This window comes from Antechinus flavipes, chromosome 2 (genome assembly GCF_016432865.1).
Source record: "Antechinus flavipes isolate AdamAnt ecotype Samford, QLD, Australia chromosome 2, AdamAnt_v2, whole genome shotgun sequence".
NCBI classification, from domain to species: Eukaryota; Metazoa; Chordata; class Mammalia; order Dasyuromorphia; family Dasyuridae; genus Antechinus; species Antechinus flavipes.
In genome coordinates, this window is record NC_067399.1 from 150,415,066 (window position 1) to 150,439,886 (window position 24,821).

Here is a 24,821-nt window from a genome sequence, read left to right on the forward strand (position 1 = left end):
TTTTATTTCAAGTTGAACTTTCTGGTCTCAATGATTTGTTCTCTTTTTTTTTTTTAAGAGTAAAGAACAAACAGTGGTAAATATGAAAAAACTTCCAGACTTGCAAGGATCAATGGTAAATTTAAATTTTTATTTGTTCATAAACTAAACATATAGTACAATAGGATTTTAGAAGACTCTACTAAGGGATAGTCAGTTTCATTATGCTGAATTGCAGTTGATATATGTTTAGGGAGAGGAGGCAGAATAAATGGTTTGCAAATAGTTATTAGAATTGAGATTATTTAAATGAAGATATGTATTGTATTATATCTACATCAATCCCACATTCATTTGTATAGTTTGAAGATCTCTTTGAGGTTTCATTTGATAATCTCAATAAAACATTTCTTTCTTCTTTCTGTACTGTTATTCCTCTGCCTTTTACCTTTTGCCCATGAGGAAGGGAGGAAAAAAAACATAAATTAGATGATGGAAATTAAGCTCATAGAAATGGCTCAGGCAAGGCATTCAAGAGAGCAAAAGCAACAGAATTGAAAAGTCCAGAGAGAAGGGGGCTTTTTTAAAGAGTAAAATGTATTTTGTCCTTTGTCTTTAATCTAGATAGGTTCTTTTGAAATTCTCTAATGTAATTTTTGAAAACACATGTTTTAGAAAAAAATGTTGACAGTAGCTACCAAAAAAAATAAAAGAGGGATGTATAGAAAGATAGAATTTGGAGAGAAATTTGAGAGAAAACTACTCCCTTTTTTTGCTCAGTATGGTAGTAAAGCATTGGAGCAAAGATTTATTTGGATAAAACAAAGATTTTCATCATCAAATCCTTTATGTTTGCTACAAATTGAAAGCAAATTCAACTCATATTTGTTTTAAAAGTTAAGGAACAAATAGTTGCTATTTTAAATGTTCATTTTCCTTTGCTATGAAAGGATTTTTCCTCTTTTATAGGATGATGTTGTAGCTACAACATGGAGGGATGGACCGCATCTCTTTATTATTTCTTTTAAAACAGAAAAGGAAGATACAAATTGGAATTTGAATGGTAAATTACTTATTCTAAAAGCATGGTTTTTTTGTGTATTCAAAGTACTCTGTCTCTTATTCTAAGGGTAACAACTATGTGAGTAATACACCATTTAAGACTTAATTATTACTAATTAGGTTTTAGAAAGTGATTTTTTTTTTTTTTGGAGTGGCCTTAAATGTCTAAGATGAGAGTCATACTCTTTTCCTAAGAGCAAGTTTGCATTACATTTCAAATAAGTGTTTTTAATTTCCTTTTGAATTAGTTTTCAGTAAAAAAAAACTGTTTAAAATGTAAAAACTTAAAGTTACTAAATTTACTCCACACTTGCAAATTTAAAAATTTTTAATTAAAATAGTATTTTTGAGAAGATTGCCAGATATTATGAGGTCTTCAGAATGAATGAATATTGAATGTTTCTAGGAGGCCTCATTGGGCCTTTGAGTGGTTTTGATTTTTTAGAAATTTATTTGTTAAATACATTGACTTCTTCATAAGATATTATTTCCTTTCAGTAAACATTTACTGGAGGCAGTTAAACTCTCAGTAGATAGATCAATTAATCCTACTTGCTTTAATCTACTGGAGAAGGAAATGGCAGATCACTCCAGTGTCTTTGCCAAAACAAACAAACAAAACAAAAACAGAACCCTACATGGGGTCACAGAGTTAGACACCAGTAATAACTAAACAAAAACAATGACAGAACATTTACTAAGAACCTATCACTTGCAAATATTGTTATTTGCGTGTGACAGATACTTTATAAATGTGAACTTCAATGAGAATGCCTTTAGGAGATTTCTAGGCAAGTTGCAGAGATCTGTAATAGTTCTGTAAATAACTATATTGGATCTCTTATAAGAGTAGGTGCTATTTCTAGAATAGCTAACATATCTTTCACCTTTTTGTCTCTTTGTGATTTTTGTCCATATCTTTCTAGAAATCTTGCATATCAGATATACTTTATTGTCTAGGGGCCTTCATTTGGTCCTCTTGGCGTTTTATGAATACTAATAGAGCATTTGAGGTATCCATATGTTATCTTTCATCCTTATTTTATAAATTTATGTCCAGTTTAACAGTGTTTGCCATAGCTTATGTCTCATTGGTATAGACTTTGAGAAATCAGTAATATGTCTATGGAAAGAGTTAAACAAATTAGAACAGAAATGCCTAATTGGGGAAGTAGAAACTGAACGCAGATAGCTACTTCTTATTTCAGATAATGCATGTACACCATACAATAATGTCATTAAGAATCAGAAAGAATTGTTAAGGATTATGAATGTTTGCCAAAAAACTGAGACCTTAAAATCATAGGTGGGATTTTTGTTAGTGCTGCTAATCCAAAACTTTAGGAAAGTTTCACATTTGGGATGTGAAGATCTGGTTAAAAATGGGGATTTGGGAATGGGATTTGATTTCTCGTCAATGGTTCGAAATACAAGAATGACTGATTCCTGGCTAAGGATGAATTGTACCTAATAAAATCTATTAAAAATAGATTGAAATGGAGTAAGATAAAACTGCTTTCATAACAGCCAACCTTATATGGTTATGTCTACAATGTGAAAAGAAAAGAAGTAGAAGAGATAACCAGACTTTCATAAAAAAACAACCCATAAAAGGATACAGAAATAAAACCCCATGACTTTAGATGAGTATTTTCTATGAAGTATAGGGACAAGGCAAAGTAGAAATTGTAAAGTAAAAAGGGAAATTAACATTGTGGATATTTCTGAGATTTGGTGAGATGAGACTCATGAACAGGATATGACTATGAAATATATATGCCTTGAAATATATGGAAGTGTAAAAGAAATGGAGTAGGGTAGGGGGCAGGAAACACAAGAGTAGTATTTTATATGAGGTATATTAAAATTAGAGAAGATTTCCTAGTGACCAGAGAAATATCTGAGAGAGAAATGGAACCCAAGGTAAATAGAAAGCTGAGAGCATCTTTTTGGGCTTGATGAATCTGTTGATATGCTTAAATGAACTACATGTGTACTAAAGAACTGACAAAATAGATGAAAGAGCTATTGTCATCAATTTTTGAAAAAATGAAAGAAAGAGAGATTTTGTGGGACTGAAGAACAACAAATGCCTTAATTAAAAAAAAAAAAAAAAGAGGACGAATGATAAGCAAACTATAGGTCTTTGAGCTTGCTTTTGATTCATGTCAAATTATAAATGTAAAAATAGATTTTAATTTGTTCAGTTTGTTCAGTTCAAAGTTGAAACATGAAAAATGTAGAAGCCACAGAGAGGTAGATTTTGGTATAACATAAAGAAAATCTTTTTAACAATTAGAATTGCTGAAAAGTGGGATGTACTACCTGTGGAAACAATGGGTTTTTCCTTGCAGATGTCTTCAGACCAAGGCTGAATGTTATAAATGAATTCTTTTTTCAGATATAGAGAAGACTAATAGGGTTCTGAGGTTTTGTCCAACTCTTGATTCTATAATTCTGAGAGAAATGAAGAAGAGATTCCATCTAACTTGGAGAAACAATTTAAATTTAGATTAAAATTAGATTTAAATGGATGAAATGACATTTAATTTAGTCTGGGCTTTCAAGTATAAGAAGACTTTATAATAACATAATATAATAATATTTCAGTGGGTGAATATTGAGGTGTGTAGAGAAGAGCAAAAGTAGAAGCATGACTACTAATTATTGGAATATGGAGTCAAAAATATATTTAGTTCTTTTGGTTCTAGCATTAAGCTTGAGAAGGAAAACAGTAGAAGTAAGGTCAGAAAGGTTGTCAAGGTCCTTTGTATTCAGCTGAGGATTTGGGACCTTATTGGTAGGCAAGGTGGGTAATGCCATTGAAAATCATTAAGCACTACTAAGATATGATTAAAGTTATCCCCTATGAAGAGTGCTATGAGGATTAGGTAAATTAGATTGACCCAGGAAGAGGTTGGAGGCCTGAAATGAGTTCAAAGCCAAATGCAGGATTCTAGGTGAGTGAACGGATTAATTTAGTGACAGTGGGAATAGAAAGGAAGAAACAGATGATGGGATTCTGGTAGATAGAACCAATACAACTTGGTGACTGACTGCTTGTAGAGAGGGAGAAGAGGTGAGTTTTAAGCCTGGATGATTTAGAAAATTGTAGAAAAGATGAGGGCAAGATTGGATTTTGGGAAAAGATCCTTTGGTTTTGGACATACTCACTTTGAATTAGGTCCATGCAAGATATGAGAGTCAAGATATCTAGGAGGCAAGAGCTTCTGGTCTGGAGCGCAAGGGAGGACCTGTGATGGAAGTCAGCCCTAGTGAGGTGTAAAGAATCCTGAAGATGTATCCTCATCTAACCTTTAGGCATGAAAGAGGGAAAAGCAACCAGAAATAGGTATAAAAGAAGCAGTCAGAGCTAATGTGAATAGAGGCCTGATCATGAATCCAAAGAGGAAGCAGGTAGTAAGAAATTAAAAGTAGCAAGTATAAACTAATTTTTTGTTGTGAAAGGAAGGTGAGAGATAAGATGAATGTACAAAAAGACTCACAGAACAAGTAAACAGTTTAACCATGGCTCTTTCCACAGCTTTTTACTTTGGAATACAAAAGAGTGCAAGGTTACAAATGGGTGAATATTGAGATCTGTGAAGATTAGGAGGCTTCCTGCTAATTCTATCTCCTCTACTTCAGCTAATTTTCCAAATATTTATTCTCTTTTTTAACCTATCCTCAGTTATTGAATATTCTAAGAATAGGAAAGCATTGGCAATATTATATTAGCTGTTGTGAGAGATCCAGAAGAAGGCTAAAAGCTTTATCTTGTCATTTGAAAACAAGGCATAGATATGGAATAGGTAGCTCTAAAACCAGCTTTTCTTAGATTTAGACATTTAAAAGGCTAGATTATGCTTCCTGTTGTAAATGATATAGATATATTTATAAATGAATTTGGTTTAAATCATTTAACATAGCATGGGATAGATTATTGAATTAATCTGTCAAATAAGTAACTGTTGAAAACTATTCTGCACCTCACTTTGTGTATAAGTTTTTGTTCATTTGAATAAATGAAAAATGACTAAGTATTTATATGTGCTAAATAATGTGCTGGTTATAAAGTTAGAAAGATAAAATAGTCCTTCTTCTCAAGGAACAGTTTTTCTCTTTGCCAGGGACAGTACACATAGGAGCGTAGAGTTACAGGGAAGAAGAGATAGAGAGACCTATGTCATCAGGGTAATGAGTGTGTTTTAAATAGCTTAACAAAAGAAATTGATAGAAAACCTGTTTTTTTTCCCATCAGTTTCTCTTTCGATGGTGGGCCTTCATGGATATATCTCTGCCTCAGAATGGCCTTTAATGATTGTAAGTAGAGTAAAAGGAAACCAACAAATGGTGGGATATTAATGTTAATGTTAATAGTGATAAAGGTGTAATTTCCTCTAAGCTTATTTTACAGATGAGTTAGTTGAGACCTTGAGAATTGAAATGGCTTTTCTAGAATCTCTCAAGTGTCTTATAATGTCAATTGTCCTCTATTTTTGATTCCAAGTACCAAAAATGTATTAAGTAACTGAGAATAATATTTTGACACAGGACAGCCAGTCTTAAGAAAATTGGCTTACATAATCTAAAACTTCTTTTTTTCCTACAGTTTTATATGGTGATGTGCATTATTTACATTTTGTATGGTGTACTCTGGCTGATGTGGTCTGCCTGTTATTGGAAGGATTTATTAAGGATTCAGTTCTGGATTGCTGCTGTTATTTTCCTGGGAATGCTGGAAAAAGCAGTATTTTATGCAGAATATCAAAATGTCAATACTACAGGACTGTCTTGTAAGTTGCTGATCTATTGCATATATGTTATAGAAGGCATTCGATTGGTTGGGTTCTAGAGATCTGACTTCTAGAAATTATTATAATAAATGTGGGAAAGGAAGGAGGTGAAGGGAACCATGTGGTTCTTAGAGTAGCAGTTGGATTTATGTTGGCATATATTCCTTATCATGTAGTTTTTCAAGTATAGCTTGGTTAATCACTTGTTGGGTATGTTATGGAAGAAATTCTTCAAGTAAGAGTTGGATTAGCTGGCACTTAAGCTCTAGCTGGCACTTAAGCTCTTTCCAATTCTAAAATTCTGGAATTCTGTGATGATTCTTTTATTATTTCCATCCTTCAAATGAAATTCTAGTTCACTTTTGTGGATACCAGATGACTTAATCTTCCATGTTTATTTGTATTCACAAAAAATAGTTTATTAAGTAAAAGAATTTTTGTTAGTGAAAATTAGAGATTTTTTTTGTTAATGATCTTTAAAAAATTTATTTTTATTTGCTTACTATTCTCTTTCCCATTTAAATATAACAAGGAACTCACCTTATTTTAGTAGCATTGCAACTATATGCTATTCATATGCATTCATTTTTCACCTTTCTAAGAGTTTCTGTACCCAAGAAGGCTTATAGATGACAAATCTGAGAAAGGGTTTGCTACATGTAATTTTGAAGAAATGAGAAATCTTGCATGTGGAGAATTTCTTCTAGTTCACTATTTTTTATCAGAAGTGATTTGTTTTCTTTTCAGCCCAGGGTTTACTAATGTTTGCTGAGCTGATTTCTGCAATTAAAAGGACACTAGCACGCCTTCTGGTTATTATTGTGAGCTTGGGCTATGGCATTGTGAAGTAAGTATTCGGTGTTATACTATAACCATTATGCTTATGAATTTTCCATTTAATAGTGCCAGTACTTGCCCAATCAAGCTTAAATCCTTAGAATCACTCTTAACTCTAATTTATTCCTTGTCTTAATGTATTTGCTCTTCTTTCATATCTACCCTTTCTTTTCATTCTCATTACTGCTTATGTAGTTTAGGATTTCTTTATCTTTAGCTTGGTCTGTTACAATAGTTTCTTAACCAGTCTTCTTGCTTCCATGTCACTAATGTAATCTTAATAGATAAAGCTGTGCTGGAATAACTTCTTCGTAAACCTGCCATTTATTTTAGTGCTTTTATTTCATAAGTTTATTCATTGTGTGTGCTCGCTCTCGCTCTCGCTCTCTCTCTCTCTCTCTCTCTCTCCCTCCCTCTCTCCCCCCTTCCCAGAAACACACATATGTATTTGCATTTACGTTTTATTATATATTAGTTTCCATGATAGAACAAGAATAGTTTTTCTTAAATTTTTTTTTTTCATTAACTTCAGGATTTATTCAGTTCCAACATACATTTGGGAAAGAGAGTTCTGCCTTTTTTCTCAGAGAAACAAGTGTTTGAATTTTATTGATTCTAATAAAGATATTAGATACTAGAAGGTACTTTTTTTTAATAAGTATTTTCTGTCAGTTTGCTTTTTCCTATTTTGAAGTTGGATAGTGGTTGGATTTTGTTGTTGTTTAATTGGCTCTATGTTTATTGGTGCAGAGAGCTGCTAATAAGAAATCTCAGTCTATAGGAGTAGTCTGTAGTTGAGAGTGTTAAGTGACTTGCTTAGGGTCACAGCCAATAGGTGTGAGAGTAGGATTTGAGCTCAGATCTTCAGAATGTAAAGTCTTTAGGATTCCATTTATTGTCTATATATTCTCAAGACCTTATACAGTACCTGGCATATAGTAGACTCTTACCTATTGCTTATTGATTGATTTTTGACTGAGTCTGGCTCTATCCATTCTGCTCTAGTTACTCCTTATAAAAAGTCAGCAGGAAAGGAATTTTAGTTATTTAGGGTTCTGCATTAATTTGGATCCAAAATCTCTGTTGAAATTATGTCTTCTGAGTTCTAAGTGTGAGTACTGTACCATTTTGGATTTCATTATTACCTAATTTTTTTCTTAAAATGAATTTGGATAGTTTGTAAAACATAAATTTATGTAACTTATTAATTAATTTCATAACTCTGATGGGTAGATGTCAAGTATCCTGAAAATATCAGTAGCGTTAAATTTGTTGACTCAGGGTAATTGAATTTAATTCTGCTTTTACAATTTGTGTGAATTTTCTCAAGATGCATTGTTCTAATGAAGGACTTAATGTTTTAAATTTACTCTGCCCCTAACTCTTGTGTCTTGCTTGGGGAATACTAAAAATCAATTCTTTTTTTTTGTTCACAATTTCTGCAATTTGCTGACATGAGTTTCAATAGCTAAATGTAACCATATAGTTATAACAAGATAACAAGATATTTTTAAACTATGGCACTTCAGAATATTTTGGGTTTTCCCCCTGCTACTTCCTTTTTGATGAGTGCTATGTCGTTATGAGGGCAGTGAGGTTCTCCAGATTGCTTGGTGGAAAGCATGTCTGCTTTATATAGAACCTTTAGATGTTGTCTTAGATGTGAATGTGAAAAATGAATTGATCTTGTAAAAATGTTTTTCCCTCTTTTCTTTTTGCTTTTGATTCTCCTAAACAAAGGAGGCAAAAGAATGGAAAGAAGGCTGAATTGGGGTTCAAAACTTGCCTCTGCTGCCTTACTACCTGTGCAAGTCAATTCAGAAGCATTAAGTACTTACTGTGAGCCAGGAGCTGGAGCATTCTCATAGGGACAAATTTCAGTTTCCTTATTTTTAAAATGAAGGCATTGAACTTGGCTGATCTCTGTGGTTATTTCTAGCCTAGAAGTGAGAAAAGAGACTGATACAGAGCAAAGAAAGCTGGATTTGAAATCAAAAGACTTTGATTTGAATTCAATCTACCACTTACTCTACCTGTGTAACCATGAGCTTCATCTTAACCTTAAGTTTCTCATCTATAAAGTTATCTCAGGCCCAGTTTACATCATGAATCCTACTGATGGTCTTCAAAAAAAAATTACCAGGGCTACTTCTACTTAACACCACAATTATAGCCTCTCATATGCAGATAACCATGCATTCTTTTAATTTTCATTTGATATACTCTGAACAGTACTTTTTAAAAAGCACATTTTGTTGCAATCAATCTATTTTTTGGTCAGTTTTAGGTACTGCTTCCTCAGTCTGTAGATCTAATCTGCATAAATGATTTCCTTTTGCTTCTTTAATCCCTGGATCTCTATTTCAATGACCTGCTGTTTGTTGCTGAAAAAGATAGCTAACTGCAGGAAGAAAAAAAATGGGAACTGTTTCTGTATGATTATTGTAACCAGTGTTTCCTTTGGTTGTATTTTACCTTACTCATGCTTTGTTTTTCTCTTTTTCATTGATTCAGACCCCGGTTAGGAACAGTTATGCATCGAGTGATCGGCCTGGGTGCTCTTTACTTCATTTTTGCAGCTATTGAAGGCATTATGAGAATTATTGGGGTAAAAAGTGGCTACTTTTAAAAAAATTGTTTTTAAGACATGTTTTACTTTGTCAAATATTTTGGTGAGTTTTTCTAGAAATGAATTTACATAGTCTAGTATTCTTATTATATATTTTTAATTGCATACATTTACAAAAAGTTTCATTTGGATTACTTTGATCTTTCTGCTTATGTGATATTTTCATTTTAAGAAATTATCATTATTTTTCCTGAGCATATGAAGAACAGGATAAAGTACTAATTAATGTAAAATATAATTCACTCTGAAAGTTTTTGTATGTACAAATTCTCTACACATTTGATGTATATCTTAAACATCCCATATCCTTTTGTTCTGATTCTCTTTGCTGTGAAACTTTTACCGTGCTTTTTGACCAAAAGCAATTGGAAAGCTTATCTGACTTGTTACTTAAAAAATTGCATGTGAATTGAAAATAGTACAATAGTTTTCAATTGATTTTTATTATCGTTTCAAAGATAAGTATTGGTAGGTTGATATGTAGTGGTACGTAAGAAGAAGGAATATTGAATTTTTGCTATTAAAAAAATTTTAAGAATTAGGGTATTCACTTCAGAAAACATTGTGCAGTCTGAGTACTTGGTTTTCTCATGTAACCTTGCAAATTATTAACCAAATGGACAACCTAAATACTCTTTTGCATGCAGTTGACCAGTTTTGAACATTAAAATATATATAAATATATATAAATATATATATATAAAAGCAGTTTTAACTGATGGCATTTGAGCTGACATTTTGTTAGATCTTTTTTAGATGAATTATACATTTATACTCGTTAAATTTCATCTTTTTAGATACACCCCAGTGTTCAAGCCTATCAAGATCTTTGTGTACTCTTTACATTTGATAAATGTTAATTCCTTTATTAAAGATCATTGATAAGAATGTTGAATAGTACAGGGACAACTAGCCATTTCTTTCCAAATTGACATTGAACTGGAACCACCAATAAGTACTTTTAGGTATAACTATTTAATTAATTAGTCTTGTGTCTGCTTCACTGTGTTACCACCATGCCCACATTTATTTATAAGAATGTGATAGACTTTGCCAGAGGCTTTGCAAAAATCAGTAAATTATGTCTCTAGCATTCCCTGATATGCCAATATAGTAACTTTTCTGCAAAAGGAATAGCATGAGGGTGGCTAGGTGGTGCAGTGGATAGAGCACTAGCCCTTAAGTCAGGAGGACCTGAGTTCAAATCTGGTGTTAGACACTTAATCCTTCCTAGCTATAAGTCTGGCAAGTCACTTAACCCCAATTGCCTCAGGGGAAAGAAAAAAAAGAATAACATGTCTTGATGAAGCCTTCTTGGGTTTTGGGGGTTCATTATTTTATTTTCTGCATGTTCAGTAGCCATATCTTTGATATAGTCTAGAATTTGGCTAGGAATAGCAGTCATCTCTGGGGCTTGTAGTTTTAATGTGCAAGTTTCTTAAAAAAAAAAAAAAAAAAAAGGACAGTATTGTACTTCATCAGTCCTGTGGCAACTCTGCCTTTTCAGCAAAGATCACAAAAAGTCAAGTAGCCCTTTAGTCACATTTGCTGATTATTGAGTTCTTGGGGATGTAATGCATCTGGGCCTGGTGCACTGATAACCTCCCATGCAATTAGGGCCCTTCTTTACCTTTCAATATAATCAGGACACAAGTGGCTCTTCTGTGCAGGTGCCTGGCACATATTACTTGCTTAATCAGTCCTTATCATTCATTCGCTCATTCATCTATCTGGAAGGCTTTAGGGTCACAGAGATAACTTGAGAAACAATATACCCTCAAGGATCTTATCTTCTCCTGAGAATACAACATATATACAGGGAAGTACATCCGTGGTCATTTTAGAAGGAAAGAGTGTGTCAGGAAATGCTTCCTGTTTCCTTTCTGAACTTTAAGATGCAAACAGCATTCTTCTTGATAGAGGAAACATAGGCATAAGGACTGGCCCTCCTGTGATTTTCTTCTCAGAGAAGGCAGTGTGAGAATTGAGGGACAGTGATAGCATCCCTTCTTCTAGGTGGTGCAACAGAGAAAGCACTGGGCTTGGAGCCAGGAATGAACGCCTCAGTTCACATGCAGTCTCAAGCAAGACTTCACCGCTGTCTGTCTCAGTTTCCTCAACCCAAAGATGGGGGGGTTGAATAAGCACCCATCTACTAACATAGTTGTGATGATCAAATGATATAATATTTGTAATACACTTACCCCAGTCCCTGGTGCTTAGTAGGTGCTTAATAAATATTTTTTCCCTTCCCTTTCTCCTTTTTCTTCTTTTTCTTTCCTGCCATCCATTCTAGTTGTTCAGTTTATCTAAATTCTAATTTTCCTGACATTCTCACTGTACCACACTTTTTGTGTTTATCTTCAATTGTCTGTCCTGACTTCCATCATCTGTATAGTTGTTTTTTTTTTTTTTTTTTTTTTTTTTAATTATGTTATTTGGTGGGTTGTTCTTTCTGCATTTACTGGGTACTATGTAATTACTCCTCTTTCCTTCTGATCAGAATTGCTTTTTTCACCTTTATTTCTTTAGTGTTTTATTCTTGAGTTTCTTTACCTCATTAGTAGGATGTGAGCTCCTAAATATAGGAATTATTTTGCTTTTGTGTTTGTTTCCACAGTACCTACTATAAATAAATCCTTTAATGACTAGTTCTTCTTAGACTGATTCTTAACAGATGCTCTCTATCTTTTTTCTATCACAAATTTTAAAATGAAGTGACCACATTCTCCCTAATAATTCCCAGTCAGAAATGAGTTCTTCCTTATTGGTGAGAATCAGGTGCAAAAGACTTATTTCCTTTGCTGACTCTTTCAAATTTTGAATGAAATTATCATTAAGAGAACTCATAGAACTGCTCATTATTTCTTGTAGACCTATATATATTCATTACATTCATATTCCATAATTTACTCAGCCATTTCTCAATTGATGAGCATCCATTCAATTAACTGAACACATCTTTAAACCTATAGTGTTACTCTGCACCTCCCTAATTTCCCCTTTAATTGTCTTCTTCCTTTGAATATGGTCCATGCTTTCAGAGTCATATTCTCATGTATTTGTTTTAATCATGACTGAGTGATATCTATGGTGTCAAATTGTCTTCTTTGTGCTAAGCTCTCAAGTTTACCTTTCTTGTTACCCACACGTTGAATACAAAATAATGTTAATAGCTAGTATTTATATTGTGCTTTAAAGTTTTAAAGTGTTTTACAAATATCTCATTTGAGCTTCACAATAACCCTGAGAAGTAAGCATTACTTACTTAATAGTAATACTTATTATCTCCCTTTTATAGATGAGGAAACCAGAGCTGACAGAGTGTAAGTAATCTGTCCAGCATCACATGGGTGATAAGTGTCTTAGGCTAGACTCGGGTCTTCCTCTATGTCCAATACATTGTCCACTGTACCACCTACCCATCTCACCTGCATAAACATATGAAGTCATTGGTTTTATTGTGGGCTTTTTCTTTTTTTTTTTTTTGGACTTTGTCCCTTGTGAACTTCTAGGCATCTTTATTGTTTCTTCTTATCTTTTACTTTTATCATATCTGTTTCAGTAGATATACATAAGCCGTTTTTCTTCATCCCCACTTCCTTATTTATTTAGACTACTTTTAGTTAGCCATGTAAGAGTCTAGGTACTTAGCCCTTGAAATTTCAGTATATCCATTTAAATTTTTTTCTGGGTTAGGGAAAATTCAGAGGTGTATGTGTGTATGTATATGCCCACATATTAATCATTGACATATATAGATTTTAGGACAGCTAGATGGTTCAGTGCACAAAGTTGCAGGCCTGGAGTCAGGAAGAGTTTTCTTCCTGAGTTCAAAACTGGCCTCATATGCTTACTAGCTATGTTGCTTTAGGTAAATCCCTTAATGCTGTTTGTGGCAGTTTCTTCATCTGTAAAATAAGCTAGAAAAGGAAATAGCAAAACATTCTAATATCTTTACCAAGAAAATCTGAAATAAGAGCTTGAAGAATTGGACATGACTAAAACTACTGAACAAATTGCATAGGTTTTAAGATTTGCATATGTCTTATCTATTTTCTTCTTTGATTCTCATGGTAATTCTGATATTGGTCTTTGAGATATTATCCCCAATATATAGATGAGGAAACTAAGATCCAGAGAAGTTATGATTGGCCAAAAGTCACATAATAGTAACTTTTGGGGGCAAAATTTGAACTTGGATCCTTTATAGCAGGGTAATAAAACTTTTTAGGCAGGCCACAGAACTCCCAAGCCCCAATTTAAATGTAATTTGGGAATATTTAATAAAATAAATAAAATAGAATACAACACATAATATTAATTTGTGGGTTTCTAAGTCAATATATTTGGAAGAGATTAGTTTTTACTTGAGTTTGAACTTGCTGCTTTATAGTGATGACTTGCAAGAAAAAAATGGTGTAAAAGATTGTTCATGAAGTTCATCATAGGAAAAGGATGTGATCAAGTCATGAGGTAGAATGGGAACGGTGATCAAGTCTGTAGAAGTAGTACTTGGAGAGTATTGTTGTTTTTTTAAACACTTTATTGGAGAGATCCTCAGTGGGACATTTATAAGAAGTCATAGAAAAGAATTTCAGAGAATGAGATTACAGGGATGAAATAATTGCCCTCTGTACTATTAGAATATTAATGTATTATATTTCTGATGAAATTTTAATTAAAAATATAGTCCATTCAATTTATGTAGTATTTATATAGTTCTCATATTTTCATTTCAAAATTTTCATTTTGAATATTTCTCTTATATGTAAACCTCCAAAAATTGCTAGGCAAGAATAAGTAATAAGCTGTCTTTTTAGTTGTCAGTTTTATCTAAAGGTGTGTTCTGGGGTAGAAATTAAAATTTTGGTTAAAATGAGAAATTGGGATTACATAAAATTTTAAACTATAATATAAATACTTAGGACAAAGAACTGACTAATATAATTACAATCACAATGATTACAAAATTAGAGATTATTTGTTACTGATAATGAGCAGATTGTGTAGTAGAGGGAACTCTAGATTTGGGATCAGAAGACCTGAGTTCAAATTCTGCTTCTGCTGCTAATTTTGACCTCGGGTAAATCATTTTGTCTTTATTTATGGACCTCTTCTGGAAGAGAGAGTGTGATCTTTTCCACATGTCAAGAAGACTCTTGATACTCATTCTGTATGCTTTCTTGCCATTTCTACTAGGCACTAAAATGAGAATCTCTTAAATGTATCCCTTGTTCTGTAGAGATCAGATGTGAGATTGATTTTACTCCTTTTTCTTTCCCCCTCCTCATCCCCCAGGTTAGAATGGTAATTTATATTGTTCTGTGTTACATGTGACTTTTCCATTTTTTTTTCTTTTTTAGGGGTCTAGCCATGTAGCTGTTCTCATTTGTGACATTATTTTAGCAATCATTGACTCCATTTTTGCGTGGTTCATATCCTTTACTGTGTTTTCTTTTTGTAAAAATGAATGAGAATATGATAGCTAATGATCATGAAAATGATCTGTAATGCCAATTTAGAACTTGGAAAGAATTTCAACAGTGGTAGGGCTGCTTTTCCAGCTGAATATAGTGGAAAGTAGAATGAAGCGGTTTAGCTCTGAGAGGGGAGTCAGTGGGTAGAAAGATTTAATTTTAAGGGTATGAAGAGGTTTCTGACAAAGAGATTAATAAGGGAAACTATAAATTTCTTACCTGAAAAAATTTAAATGTAGAATTATCAAACAGATCTGGAGACAGAAGCTTGTACTATAGTAGATTATCCTGCATCTCCTTGAGCTGAAATCACAGTCTTGAGCTGAAATCAGTGACTGTGAACAGTGAAAACAATTTTTGTGCAAAGGAGATTTGGCTTCTATGGTCCCTCTGCCAAAAAATAGTGTCATCTTGACCAAGCTAGTGAGCCTGTATATTTTCTGAAATTAGAGAGCTGGGTTAAAATTGTAAAGGTCTTTCTATTTCAAAAAATTCTGGGATATAACAGAATTCCTAGAACAAATAATTCCCTGAACATATATTTATTTCTTCTCAGTTGATTTTCTTTAATGTTTCTTGCCAATATGAAATTTACATTTAGTCATGGTCTGTTTCCAAGTATCAGATAGGGAGCCACACATATATTACTATCTTTTTATATCAAGTTATCCCTGCATTTTCTGGTTTTTTAGAAAACAACTTAAATATTTGAATCATTAATGTTATATTTCTATATTTCATAAGTTGTTCTTGAGTTTTAAGGAATTGGGATTTTAAAGAGTTTTTTTTTTTTTTTTTTTTTTGGCTAAAGATTTTGTTTGAAAAATTGTAGATCTCTCCCAAGTTCCCCCTCCTTGTCTCAGAAAAAAATTAACACTTTTCACTGAGCTTTTTAGTGCTTTATAAATTTTAAAAATTATGATAAATATGGGCTATGATTTTTTTTTAATCTAAATTCTTTCTATGATGTCTCATTATGCCATGGAAGTCATCTGGGGTATTAAAGTCTGTGCCAGCATACATCAGCAGCTAGCAGAGTCTACCGCACAGGAAAGACTTTAAATATGAGTTCCACGATCTGTATGTCATCCAGGGATTATTCAAGCATAGTGCAGAAAAGTTCATGACCAAGTTATCTGAAGGATGATGAATTTTTGAGCCTAACTCTACTAAATCTTAGCAAGTTATTGTTAAAAGACATACTTTCATCAGTGGAGTTATATGTGCTTCAGTGATTGAAGCAAAGAGATGGATAGGCCTACTCATGTAGAATCCAAAGCTTCTTTTATATAGATGAAGCTGGAGTGAAGCTTTCATAAGTGAAAGATAGTAAATATGTTGATTTTTTTTTTACTAATACTATTATTAGATCTTATTTTCATATCGAAAGGAAATCTTTTCAGCTGTCAATGTGATTCATTAACCTACTTTAATTTTACTATTTCTTTTATCTAAACGTGCAAGATATTTATAGCATTTCACTGCAGTAGAAATATTTTTCAGACAGGTCCTTTGATCCCTGGATACTATGGAATTATAAATTGGCATAATGTCATTAACTAGAAGTTAGTCAGCTTTATATAGAAAGGAGAAAAAATATCAACATTTGTAGAGTCTTTAAAGACAAAAATCTTTTTCAGATAAATCTTGTTGCTGCTTTGGCTTTACTTAACAAATCTTTAAGCTTTTCATCTCTTCTTAACATACTTTTGTTCTAAAACTTCTTATCTTTTTCTAGAATCTGCCAAGTCTTTATGTAATACATATATAAAATCCTCAAGGCTCTAAAAGTTGAACTAGGTTTTTAGGGAGAAACTAAGCAGTGGACCCACAAAGGATATTATACATAGTCTTTTTCTTAAGAAAAATTTTACAGGTGTAAATTATAGAAATTAAAAAAAAAAAACCTTCCTTTAAGGTAGCTCTAATAGGGAAACTAACTTTAATGTATTTTGTGAGAAAACTTGGACCAAAATTCTGATAACTGTAATTGTAACTGTTAACAAAAGTCACTACAGTTATTGAAACATATTTTAGACGGGCTTACGTACTACTGTCATACAAAGCATAAATATTCCCCCATTTCTGAAAGCAAGGTATTAAACTTACTTGCTCAGATACCTAGTTCGCTCAGATTATTTCTTTTAATGATTATCAAAGGAAAAAAACCAACCTAATGTGTACATTTATATCACACAGATGGTTTTAAAAGTGAAAAGAATGGTTATGAAAAATGGAATGGTTATGAGACGTAAATGTTTCAAATTATTAAATAAGTGATAGCGAAATCCATATTATGAGCCTGGATTTCTAAAATTGTCAAATACTAAAATTATATTTTTTCTTCATGGAAAAGAATATTTTCTTGTACCATTGTAGAGAATTAATGAATCTTCTACATGACTATGGACTACAAAGTGTATAGTGAGTAGTTTTAGATGTGGCAGGTAGGTGGCGCCATAGTGCCCACAATTCTGGACCTGAAGTTAAAAAAAGGAAGACATCTTTCTTAGCTCAAATCCAGCCTCAGATGTTTAGGAATTGTGTGACCCTGGGCAAGTCACTTAACTCTGTTTGCCTTAGTTCCTCATCTGTTAAATGGGCTGGTGAAGGAAATGACAACTCCAGTTATCTTTGCCAAGCAAACTTCAAATGGAGTCATGATAACAACAACAAAGTTAAAACTATTTGGGGGAAAAATGAAATTCAGTATATCTGAGTTTGACTTAATTTGGATAGTAGCTGGACAGGAAGACAAGTCAGTATAGTCTGAAAAAGTCAAATTAATGATTTTATCATCCATATCTATATTTATTTGTGACTCTGAATTTTTTACTTTTTTGATGCAGGCAAAAGAATCTGATCTTGTTCCTCTGGCCAGCATCCCTTTGGCTTTGCTTGATTCTGGCTTATGCTGGTGGATATCCTTTTCTAACTAAAGCTAGCATGTTAATATGTGTTATTTTGTTTCTCTTTGTTGCACCAGCTTATTTTCTTCCTTTCACTTGATTTTTGAATATTGTTTTAAATTTTGCCTATATACTACAGCTGCTTAATGAAAAATACTTTTTCTAATTTGAATTAAATTACTTCCCTTCTTTTATTCTTTGGCCTATCATATGCCCTTTTAATTCCTGGTAGAGCATTTTGAGATGTATTTGGTTAGTACTTCTACTATAGATATTTAGAAAATCTAAGATATGCTGGGGATGTTATAGTGTATGGCTTATATATTTAATATATATTTGGTTGACACATATAAGCAAAGCTTAATTGATTTGTATTCTTGTCTTTGAAATCTGTTGGACCTTTAAATTTTTAAATATTAGTTTTAAGAGTAGAATGGAATATGGGAGAGGCAGTAATTGTTTTTGAAGTCTAAATTAATTATTGTGTGATTTTTATCCCCTCAATCTATCTTTATAATTTTAATAAAGATAAATATACATTTGTGTCATGCAATTTTAAACTTTGGCAACTTAATTTGGAGACATCCTGTGTTTATATGGCAAGTAACTAGTTAATACAAGAAATTACCTAATGTAATATATTACAAAAGGAATTAAAAGGCCTGCATTCTAGGTTCATTGCATCTTTCATATTTGGAAAATAATTTTGTTTTGCTGGACTTAATTTTTTATGTATAAGCAGAGATAATATTGGACCTCGATAGGATAGATAGATAATATGCAATAAAATGAGACATTGAAAAAAAATATTTTGTAAATGCTAGCTGACAGTTACCCCTTTGTTGTTTGCTTGGTTTTTTTTTTCCCCCTTTTGATCTGATTTTTCTTCTGCAGCATGTTAAATTTGGAAATATATCTAGAAAAATTGAACATGTTTAATCTATGTTGGATTGATTGCTGTCTGGAGGAGGGGAGAGAAGAGGAGAGGGAGAAAAAAATTGGAACTCAAAATCTTACAAAAATGAATGTTAAAAGCTATCTTTACATGTATTTGGAAAAATAAAATACTACAAAAAAAGAAAAATGAAGTAAAAAATAGACAAAGTACAAAATATTTAAGAATGTGGCTTTCAACTTTATTCATTTCATATCTTTAAGAATGTTCATTTATAAAGACAGCACTGAGTTGTACATTAACATATGAGGAAAAGGAGAGTTGAGATAGAATTATTAGCTTTAATGGCATTTCCTACTGTTTTTTTGAAATATTTGATATAGTTATTTTAATTTGGAATTATATTAGAATGGAATAAAAGTAAGATTTGAATTATGGCTTATATATCCTTTTTCCCTTATATTAAGAAAATTACTTTCCTTAATATGTATGTATACATATTTGTAAGTTTGGCACAAACAATGAAGACCCTAAAACTAAGAAAGAACACAGTGAAATTTTCACTCTACAGACATTTCACAAATACTCTGATTTTTGCTATATTGGGTAAGTTATTTAATTATATTATTTTGCTGTTTTTTTTTTTTTTTTGTTGTTGTTGTTTTTTGTTTTTTTTTTTTTTAGTAGTGATCATTCTTTTAAAAATAACTTTTCTTTGTTTCAGCTTCTATAGTATTTATGATATGGACAACTAAAAAGTTTAGATTAGCAGAATGTCAGTCTGTAAGTATAATTCTATTTAAGCACAATATTATAAAATTATAAATTAATTTTTAAGAATTGGATTTATTTAAATGCAGGTAGTAATCTCTTTGGAGAATTGCATTTTAATTTAAGCAGTTTGATCCAAAAGATCTAGTAATTTTTGCTTTGAAGTGAGCCATTGAAAAAACATTTTTCACTCTTCTTATCCTTATGTCTTCTTTTAATTTTTCTTTAATGGTTGTGATTTCCTTGTTTAATGTAGAGTAATGTGAAATCTTTTTTCCCCTTCCTCTACATTAAAATTTCTTCTTATTTATTGGTAAGTGAGAAGTAAGACCTAATTTTAATTGTCTAGCATGTAGCTAGTAGAGTTTTCATGTACCTTATAGACATTCACTAAATATCAATGCCTAATTATATTATTCAAAGGAACATGTATATTTTTCACTGGAACTTTAAAAAGTATGATTTTACTGATTGTGGCTTAATGAATCCTTAATCTTGCAGTTTAAATATTTTTAGGTTATTCAATTCAACAAATATTTAATAAACATTGTGCCTGGGGATATGAAGACAGTTAAAATTGTTCGTGTGGAAGCTAGGTAGCCTAGCATATAAAATACTGGGTTTGGAGTTGGGGAAATCAGATTTCCTTACCTTTCTTAGACAGATGCTTACTACTAGTTTTGTGATCCTAAACAAGTCACTTAAATTCTGCCTGCATCAATTTCCTCAACTGTAAAAGGGAGATTATAAAGCTTCTGATAGTGGGATCAATTTTTAAAGTACTAGCATAGTTTTTGGCATGAAGTAGGCACATAATAAATCCTTCCTCCATACCTTCTTCTGTCCTTCCCTCTCCCTCCTTCCTTTCTTTTCTTCCTTCTACAAAGAGAATGCAACATTTATACAGACAATGCAACTTGTTGGAATTCAGAAATTTGTTTAATAAGAATTTTTACATACTCTGAATAAAGTTGGGAAGTTCAGATTTTCTCATTCTTCTCTTTTAACTATAGCTCATTAGTAGAGCTAATCTTTTTGAAATTATTTTCCTCTTCTCTATACTCTAGGTTTGTGTATTTTTGTTTAAAATTTTGTAGAATTTTAAGATTATTCCAAGAATTATTATTATTAGTATTGATGATGATAGCCAGCATTTATATAGCCCTTTAAAGTACTAAAATACTATACTAATATTATCTGCATGAGGCTGATAGGTTAAGCAACATGCCATAGGTCATGCAGTAAATGTATGAGGTTAAATTTGAACTCATATCTTCCTGACTTCATGTCCAGAATTCTACTCACTTCTCCCAAACCCATGTCAAGTTGCTTATGTCCATTTTTTCTTTTGATTCTGACAAGAAACCTGTGCAGTTGGTATTGATAGTTTTATCATTTTCAATAAATAAATGAGAAAACTGAGAATTAAGTGACTTTTCTAGAGTCACACAACTGCCAGCAAGTTGCAGACCTATTATTCCAGTTACTCTTCTATCTTCCTCCCACCTCCCCTTCTTGCTTAATTCTTAAACATTAAAGCTAGAATATCTGGAAAAAAAGGTTTGCATTAGAAATTTTGTATTAAGGATTGAATCTTGATAAATGATAAAAGGCTAGCTTAGATATAAATTAAATGTATTTTTAGATCATGTCCCTATAATTTTGATCCTTCAGAGTTCTGTCCTGGACCCTCTTTTCTTTCCCTTCTGTACTATTCTGAGACTTTGATCTTTATGCTAATGATTCTCAGATCTACTTATCCTACCTCAGTCTCTCTGCTGACATTTGTTCTGGTTCTCTCTCAAGCCTAAATGCTTTCTGTTCTCAGCTCTGTTCGTTGACTTCTGTGGCTTCCAAGTAAAGCCCCATCTTTTATAGAAAGCCTTTCCTAGTTGCTCTTAATTCCAGTATCTTCTTCTGTTAATTATTTTCTATTAATATGTAGGCTAATATATTTATTTGTATGTTGCTTTCCTTATTGTCTTGTGAGCTCTTGGAGAGTAGAGATTGCCTTTTGCCTCTTTTTTTTTTTTTTTTTTTTTTTGTATCCTCAGCACTTAGCACAGTGTCTGGCAGATAATGAATGTTTAATAAAATATTTGTTGTTTGATATAAATTCAATTCATAAATTGACATTGTCTATTTCATCTTGAGCAAATCATTCTGGGCTAACCTACACTATAATAGATAAGCCTCTAGTTTTTTGTTCATGTAGCATGCGCTGATAACAAAAAAAAAAATACTAACCAATTTCGTTTATAAGTAAATTTAATTTCCTGATGAATTAAGTTGCTTTTGTTTTTGAACCTTCCTTGGTATAGGATTGGATGGAACTCTGGGTTGATGATGCATTTTGGAGATTCCTTTTTTCTCTGATTCTTCTAGTAATAATGTTTTTATGGAGACCATCAGCAAATAATCAAAGGTATTTGAAGTATGCAAAAGTGGTGTACTATGGCTAAATGTTTTATAAAATCAGATTCTTTATCTATTAGGGAAAAAGTATATATTTGCCTTAAGAAAAATAACTTTCACTGTCACTTCAGTTACTTCATGATTTTCATTTTTAGCAAAGATTGCTACCAAAAGGGGTTTATTCATCTCCCCAAAACTTAAGGTTTATAGAGACTTACATGAACTGATGCTGAGTGAAGAGAGTAGAACCAGGAGAACATTGTACACAGTAACAGCAAGATTATATAATAATCAACTATGATAAATTTAGCTCTAATAGCAATATATTGACCGGAGACAATTCTAATAGACTTGAGATGGAAATGTCATCTGTATTCAGAGAAAGAATAATGAAGACTGAATGTGATTGAAACATACTATTTTTACCTTTTTGTTTGTTTGTTTCTTTTTTTTCCTATGGCTTTTCCCTTATGTTACAATTTTTCTTTCAAAACATGATAAATATGGAAATATGTTTAAAATGATTGTATAATAAGGATTAATAAAAGATTACTTGCTCTCTTACGTGAGGGGAGGGAGGAGGAAAGGGGGAGAGAGAGAAAAAAATTGGAATTCACAATCTTGAAAAAGTGAATGTGGAAAACTATCTTTATATGTAGTAGGAAAAATGAAATAGTATTGAGCAAAAACCCTAAGACTACAATATGCTACTGGAAGTAGTCTGATTAAGCTAGCTGTGTATTAACACTAAAGAGCATCTGAGAAAAGCATACTTTTTTAAAAAATTTAATATAATATTTTATATTATATTATCTATTATAATAATATATAATATAATAATAATAATTTAATATAATTTAATGAAATATAGGAATATATTTCAAAATATAAGGAAAAATAATTAACAATTCAAAACAGTAGAAGACCTTTTGTTGACTTTAACATTTTTTATCTTAATTGCACTGATATTTGTTGTTGTTATATCACTTTTTAAAAATTTGATTTTTCATTTAACAACTTTATTTTTTCCCTTCCATTAAACCCCAATTAAAAAACAAAAAACAAATCATTTTAACTAGTATGCATAATCCTACAAAACAAACTATGCCACAGTGCCCGTATTTAAAACTTTGTCTCATTCTTCCTCCTGCTCTTCTATTTTTTTAATTAAATTTTATTTTTTTAAATTAACAATCTTATGAGCAGAACCAGGAGATCATTATACACTTTGACAACGATATTGTATGAGGATGTATTCTGATGGAAGTGGATTTCTATGACAAAGAGACCTAACTGAGTTTCAATGGATAAATGATGGACAGAGACAGCTACACCCAGAGAAGGAACACTGGGAAACGAATGTGAACTATTTGCATTTTTGATTTTCTTCCCGAGTTATTTTTACCTTCTGAATCCAATTTTCCCTGTGCAACAGGAGAACTGTTTGGTTCTGCAAATATGGATTATATCTAGGATATACTGCAACATATTTAACATATATAGGACTGCTTGCCATCTTGGGGGGGGGGGGCGTAGAAGGAGGGAGGGGAAAAAACGAAACATAAGCGAGTGCAAGGGATAATGTTGTAAAAAATTACCCTGGCATGGATTCTGTCAATACAAAGTTATTATTAAATAAAATAAAATTTAAAATAAAAAAAAATAAATTAACAATCTTATTCTCTTTCATACCACCTCTCTCCTCCACCTCATTGGAAAGAAATGAAAGAAAAAAAAGAAACCCTTGAAAGGAATATATGTAGTCAAGCAAAAACAAATTTGTAAATTGTCCCTGTTCAAAAAATATATGCATCATTCAGCATTTGAATCAAATTACCATTTTGTCAGGAGATTGGTGGCATTCTTTATTATCTGGATAGCCTCTAGAATAGAGATAAGTCATTGTGTTTGTTGTTAAGGATTTCAAAGTTTATTTGCTTTCAGAATATTATTTTATATGTTATACTGCTTCTGTTTACTTCATTCTGTTTCAGTTAATACAGGTTTTCCCAATTTTCTCTAAAATCACCTCTTTTTTTTTTTTACATTATACAAAATTATTCATATATCATAATTTCTTTAGCCATTTTCCAATTTATAGTCATTCTTTAGCACAACGAAAATTGCTGCTATAAATATTTTTGTACATATGGTCCTTTGATCTTTTAGGGGGCATAGATCTAGTAGCTGGGCCAAAAGTTTATCACCTTAAGTGATTTAAGAGCATAGTTACAAATTGCTTTCCAGAATGGTTAGACCAATTCACAGTTTCACTGATAATGAATTTCTCAGGCCTTCCCCCCAAAGTTTGTCATTTTCCTATTTTTGTCACCTTTGCCAGTCTTATAAGTAAGAAGTAGTGCATTTGCATTTAGTGATTTGGAGTATTTTTTTTTTTTTTAACATGTCTCTAAATAGCTGGATTTCTTCCCTTGCAAACTGCTTGTTCATATGCATGGACCATTTATCAGTTGAGGAATATCTCTTATTTCTACAAATTTGAATTGGTTTAAAAGAATTTTTTAAAGGAACAAATACCTAAGAGAACATTTTAGTATCTTTCCATCAATCTTTTAACTTTTTATTAGCTCCATTTTTCTCACTGCATGTTATCTTGATTTTGTATTATTGAAATTTAGAAATGTTGATTTACCATGAGTCATGGTTAGGTTTGCCCTTTACTTCTAGCTTTGATTCAGTTCAGTGTTTCCTATGTGAAAGATACTTTGAGTCATTGTTGAAGCATCTCTGAGTTGCTTAGCTCTTAGCTATAACTGTTATTTCGGCCATAGAGGATTTAGTTATCATTCTTAGACTATTCAGGCTAATTAAAGTTAGGTAGTATTGTGTAGAAAAAAGACCACTAGATGTTGAGTTTTAAGAGGCCTCAGTTCTAGTCTTTTCTCTGTAACTAATTTACTGAATTTCAGTTTTCTAATTTATAAAGTAAGGCAGTTAGATTGGGTGATCTTTGATGTCTGTAAACAGCTCTTTTATTTTCTTTCCATGGAATGTCTTAGTTTGTTTTTTGGTATTTCTAATTGTCTA

The 24,821-nt window shown here is 31.9% G+C and overlaps 1 protein-coding gene across 3 annotated transcripts in view; it reads left to right on the forward strand.

Annotated features, from left to right (window-relative positions):
• TMEM87B (transmembrane protein 87B) overlaps positions 1-24,821 on the forward strand; it is a 50,779-nt gene that overhangs the window by 11,968 nt on the left and 13,990 nt on the right. The window contains exons 5-15 of one of the 3 annotated variants that reach the window (XM_051975812.1): positions 59-115; positions 949-1,042; positions 5,303-5,364; positions 5,654-5,837; positions 6,585-6,684; positions 9,189-9,282; positions 17,633-17,704; positions 19,085-19,193; positions 19,312-19,370; positions 21,680-21,783; positions 22,980-23,629. In XM_051975812.1, the coding sequence (XP_051831772.1) occupies positions 59-115; positions 949-1,042; positions 5,303-5,364; positions 5,654-5,837; positions 6,585-6,684; positions 9,189-9,282; positions 17,633-17,704; positions 19,085-19,193; positions 19,312-19,370; positions 21,680-21,783; positions 22,980-23,034 (990 nt within the window). In that variant the 3' untranslated portion in view covers positions 23,035-23,629. Of the gene's footprint in view, positions 1-58; positions 116-948; positions 1,043-5,302; positions 5,365-5,653; positions 5,838-6,584; positions 6,685-9,188; positions 9,283-14,669; positions 14,741-17,632; positions 17,705-19,083; positions 19,194-19,311; positions 19,371-21,679; positions 21,784-22,979; positions 23,630-24,821 lie in introns of those variants that run through there. The other 2 variants (XM_051975811.1, XM_051975809.1) reach the window with 2 other exon arrangements.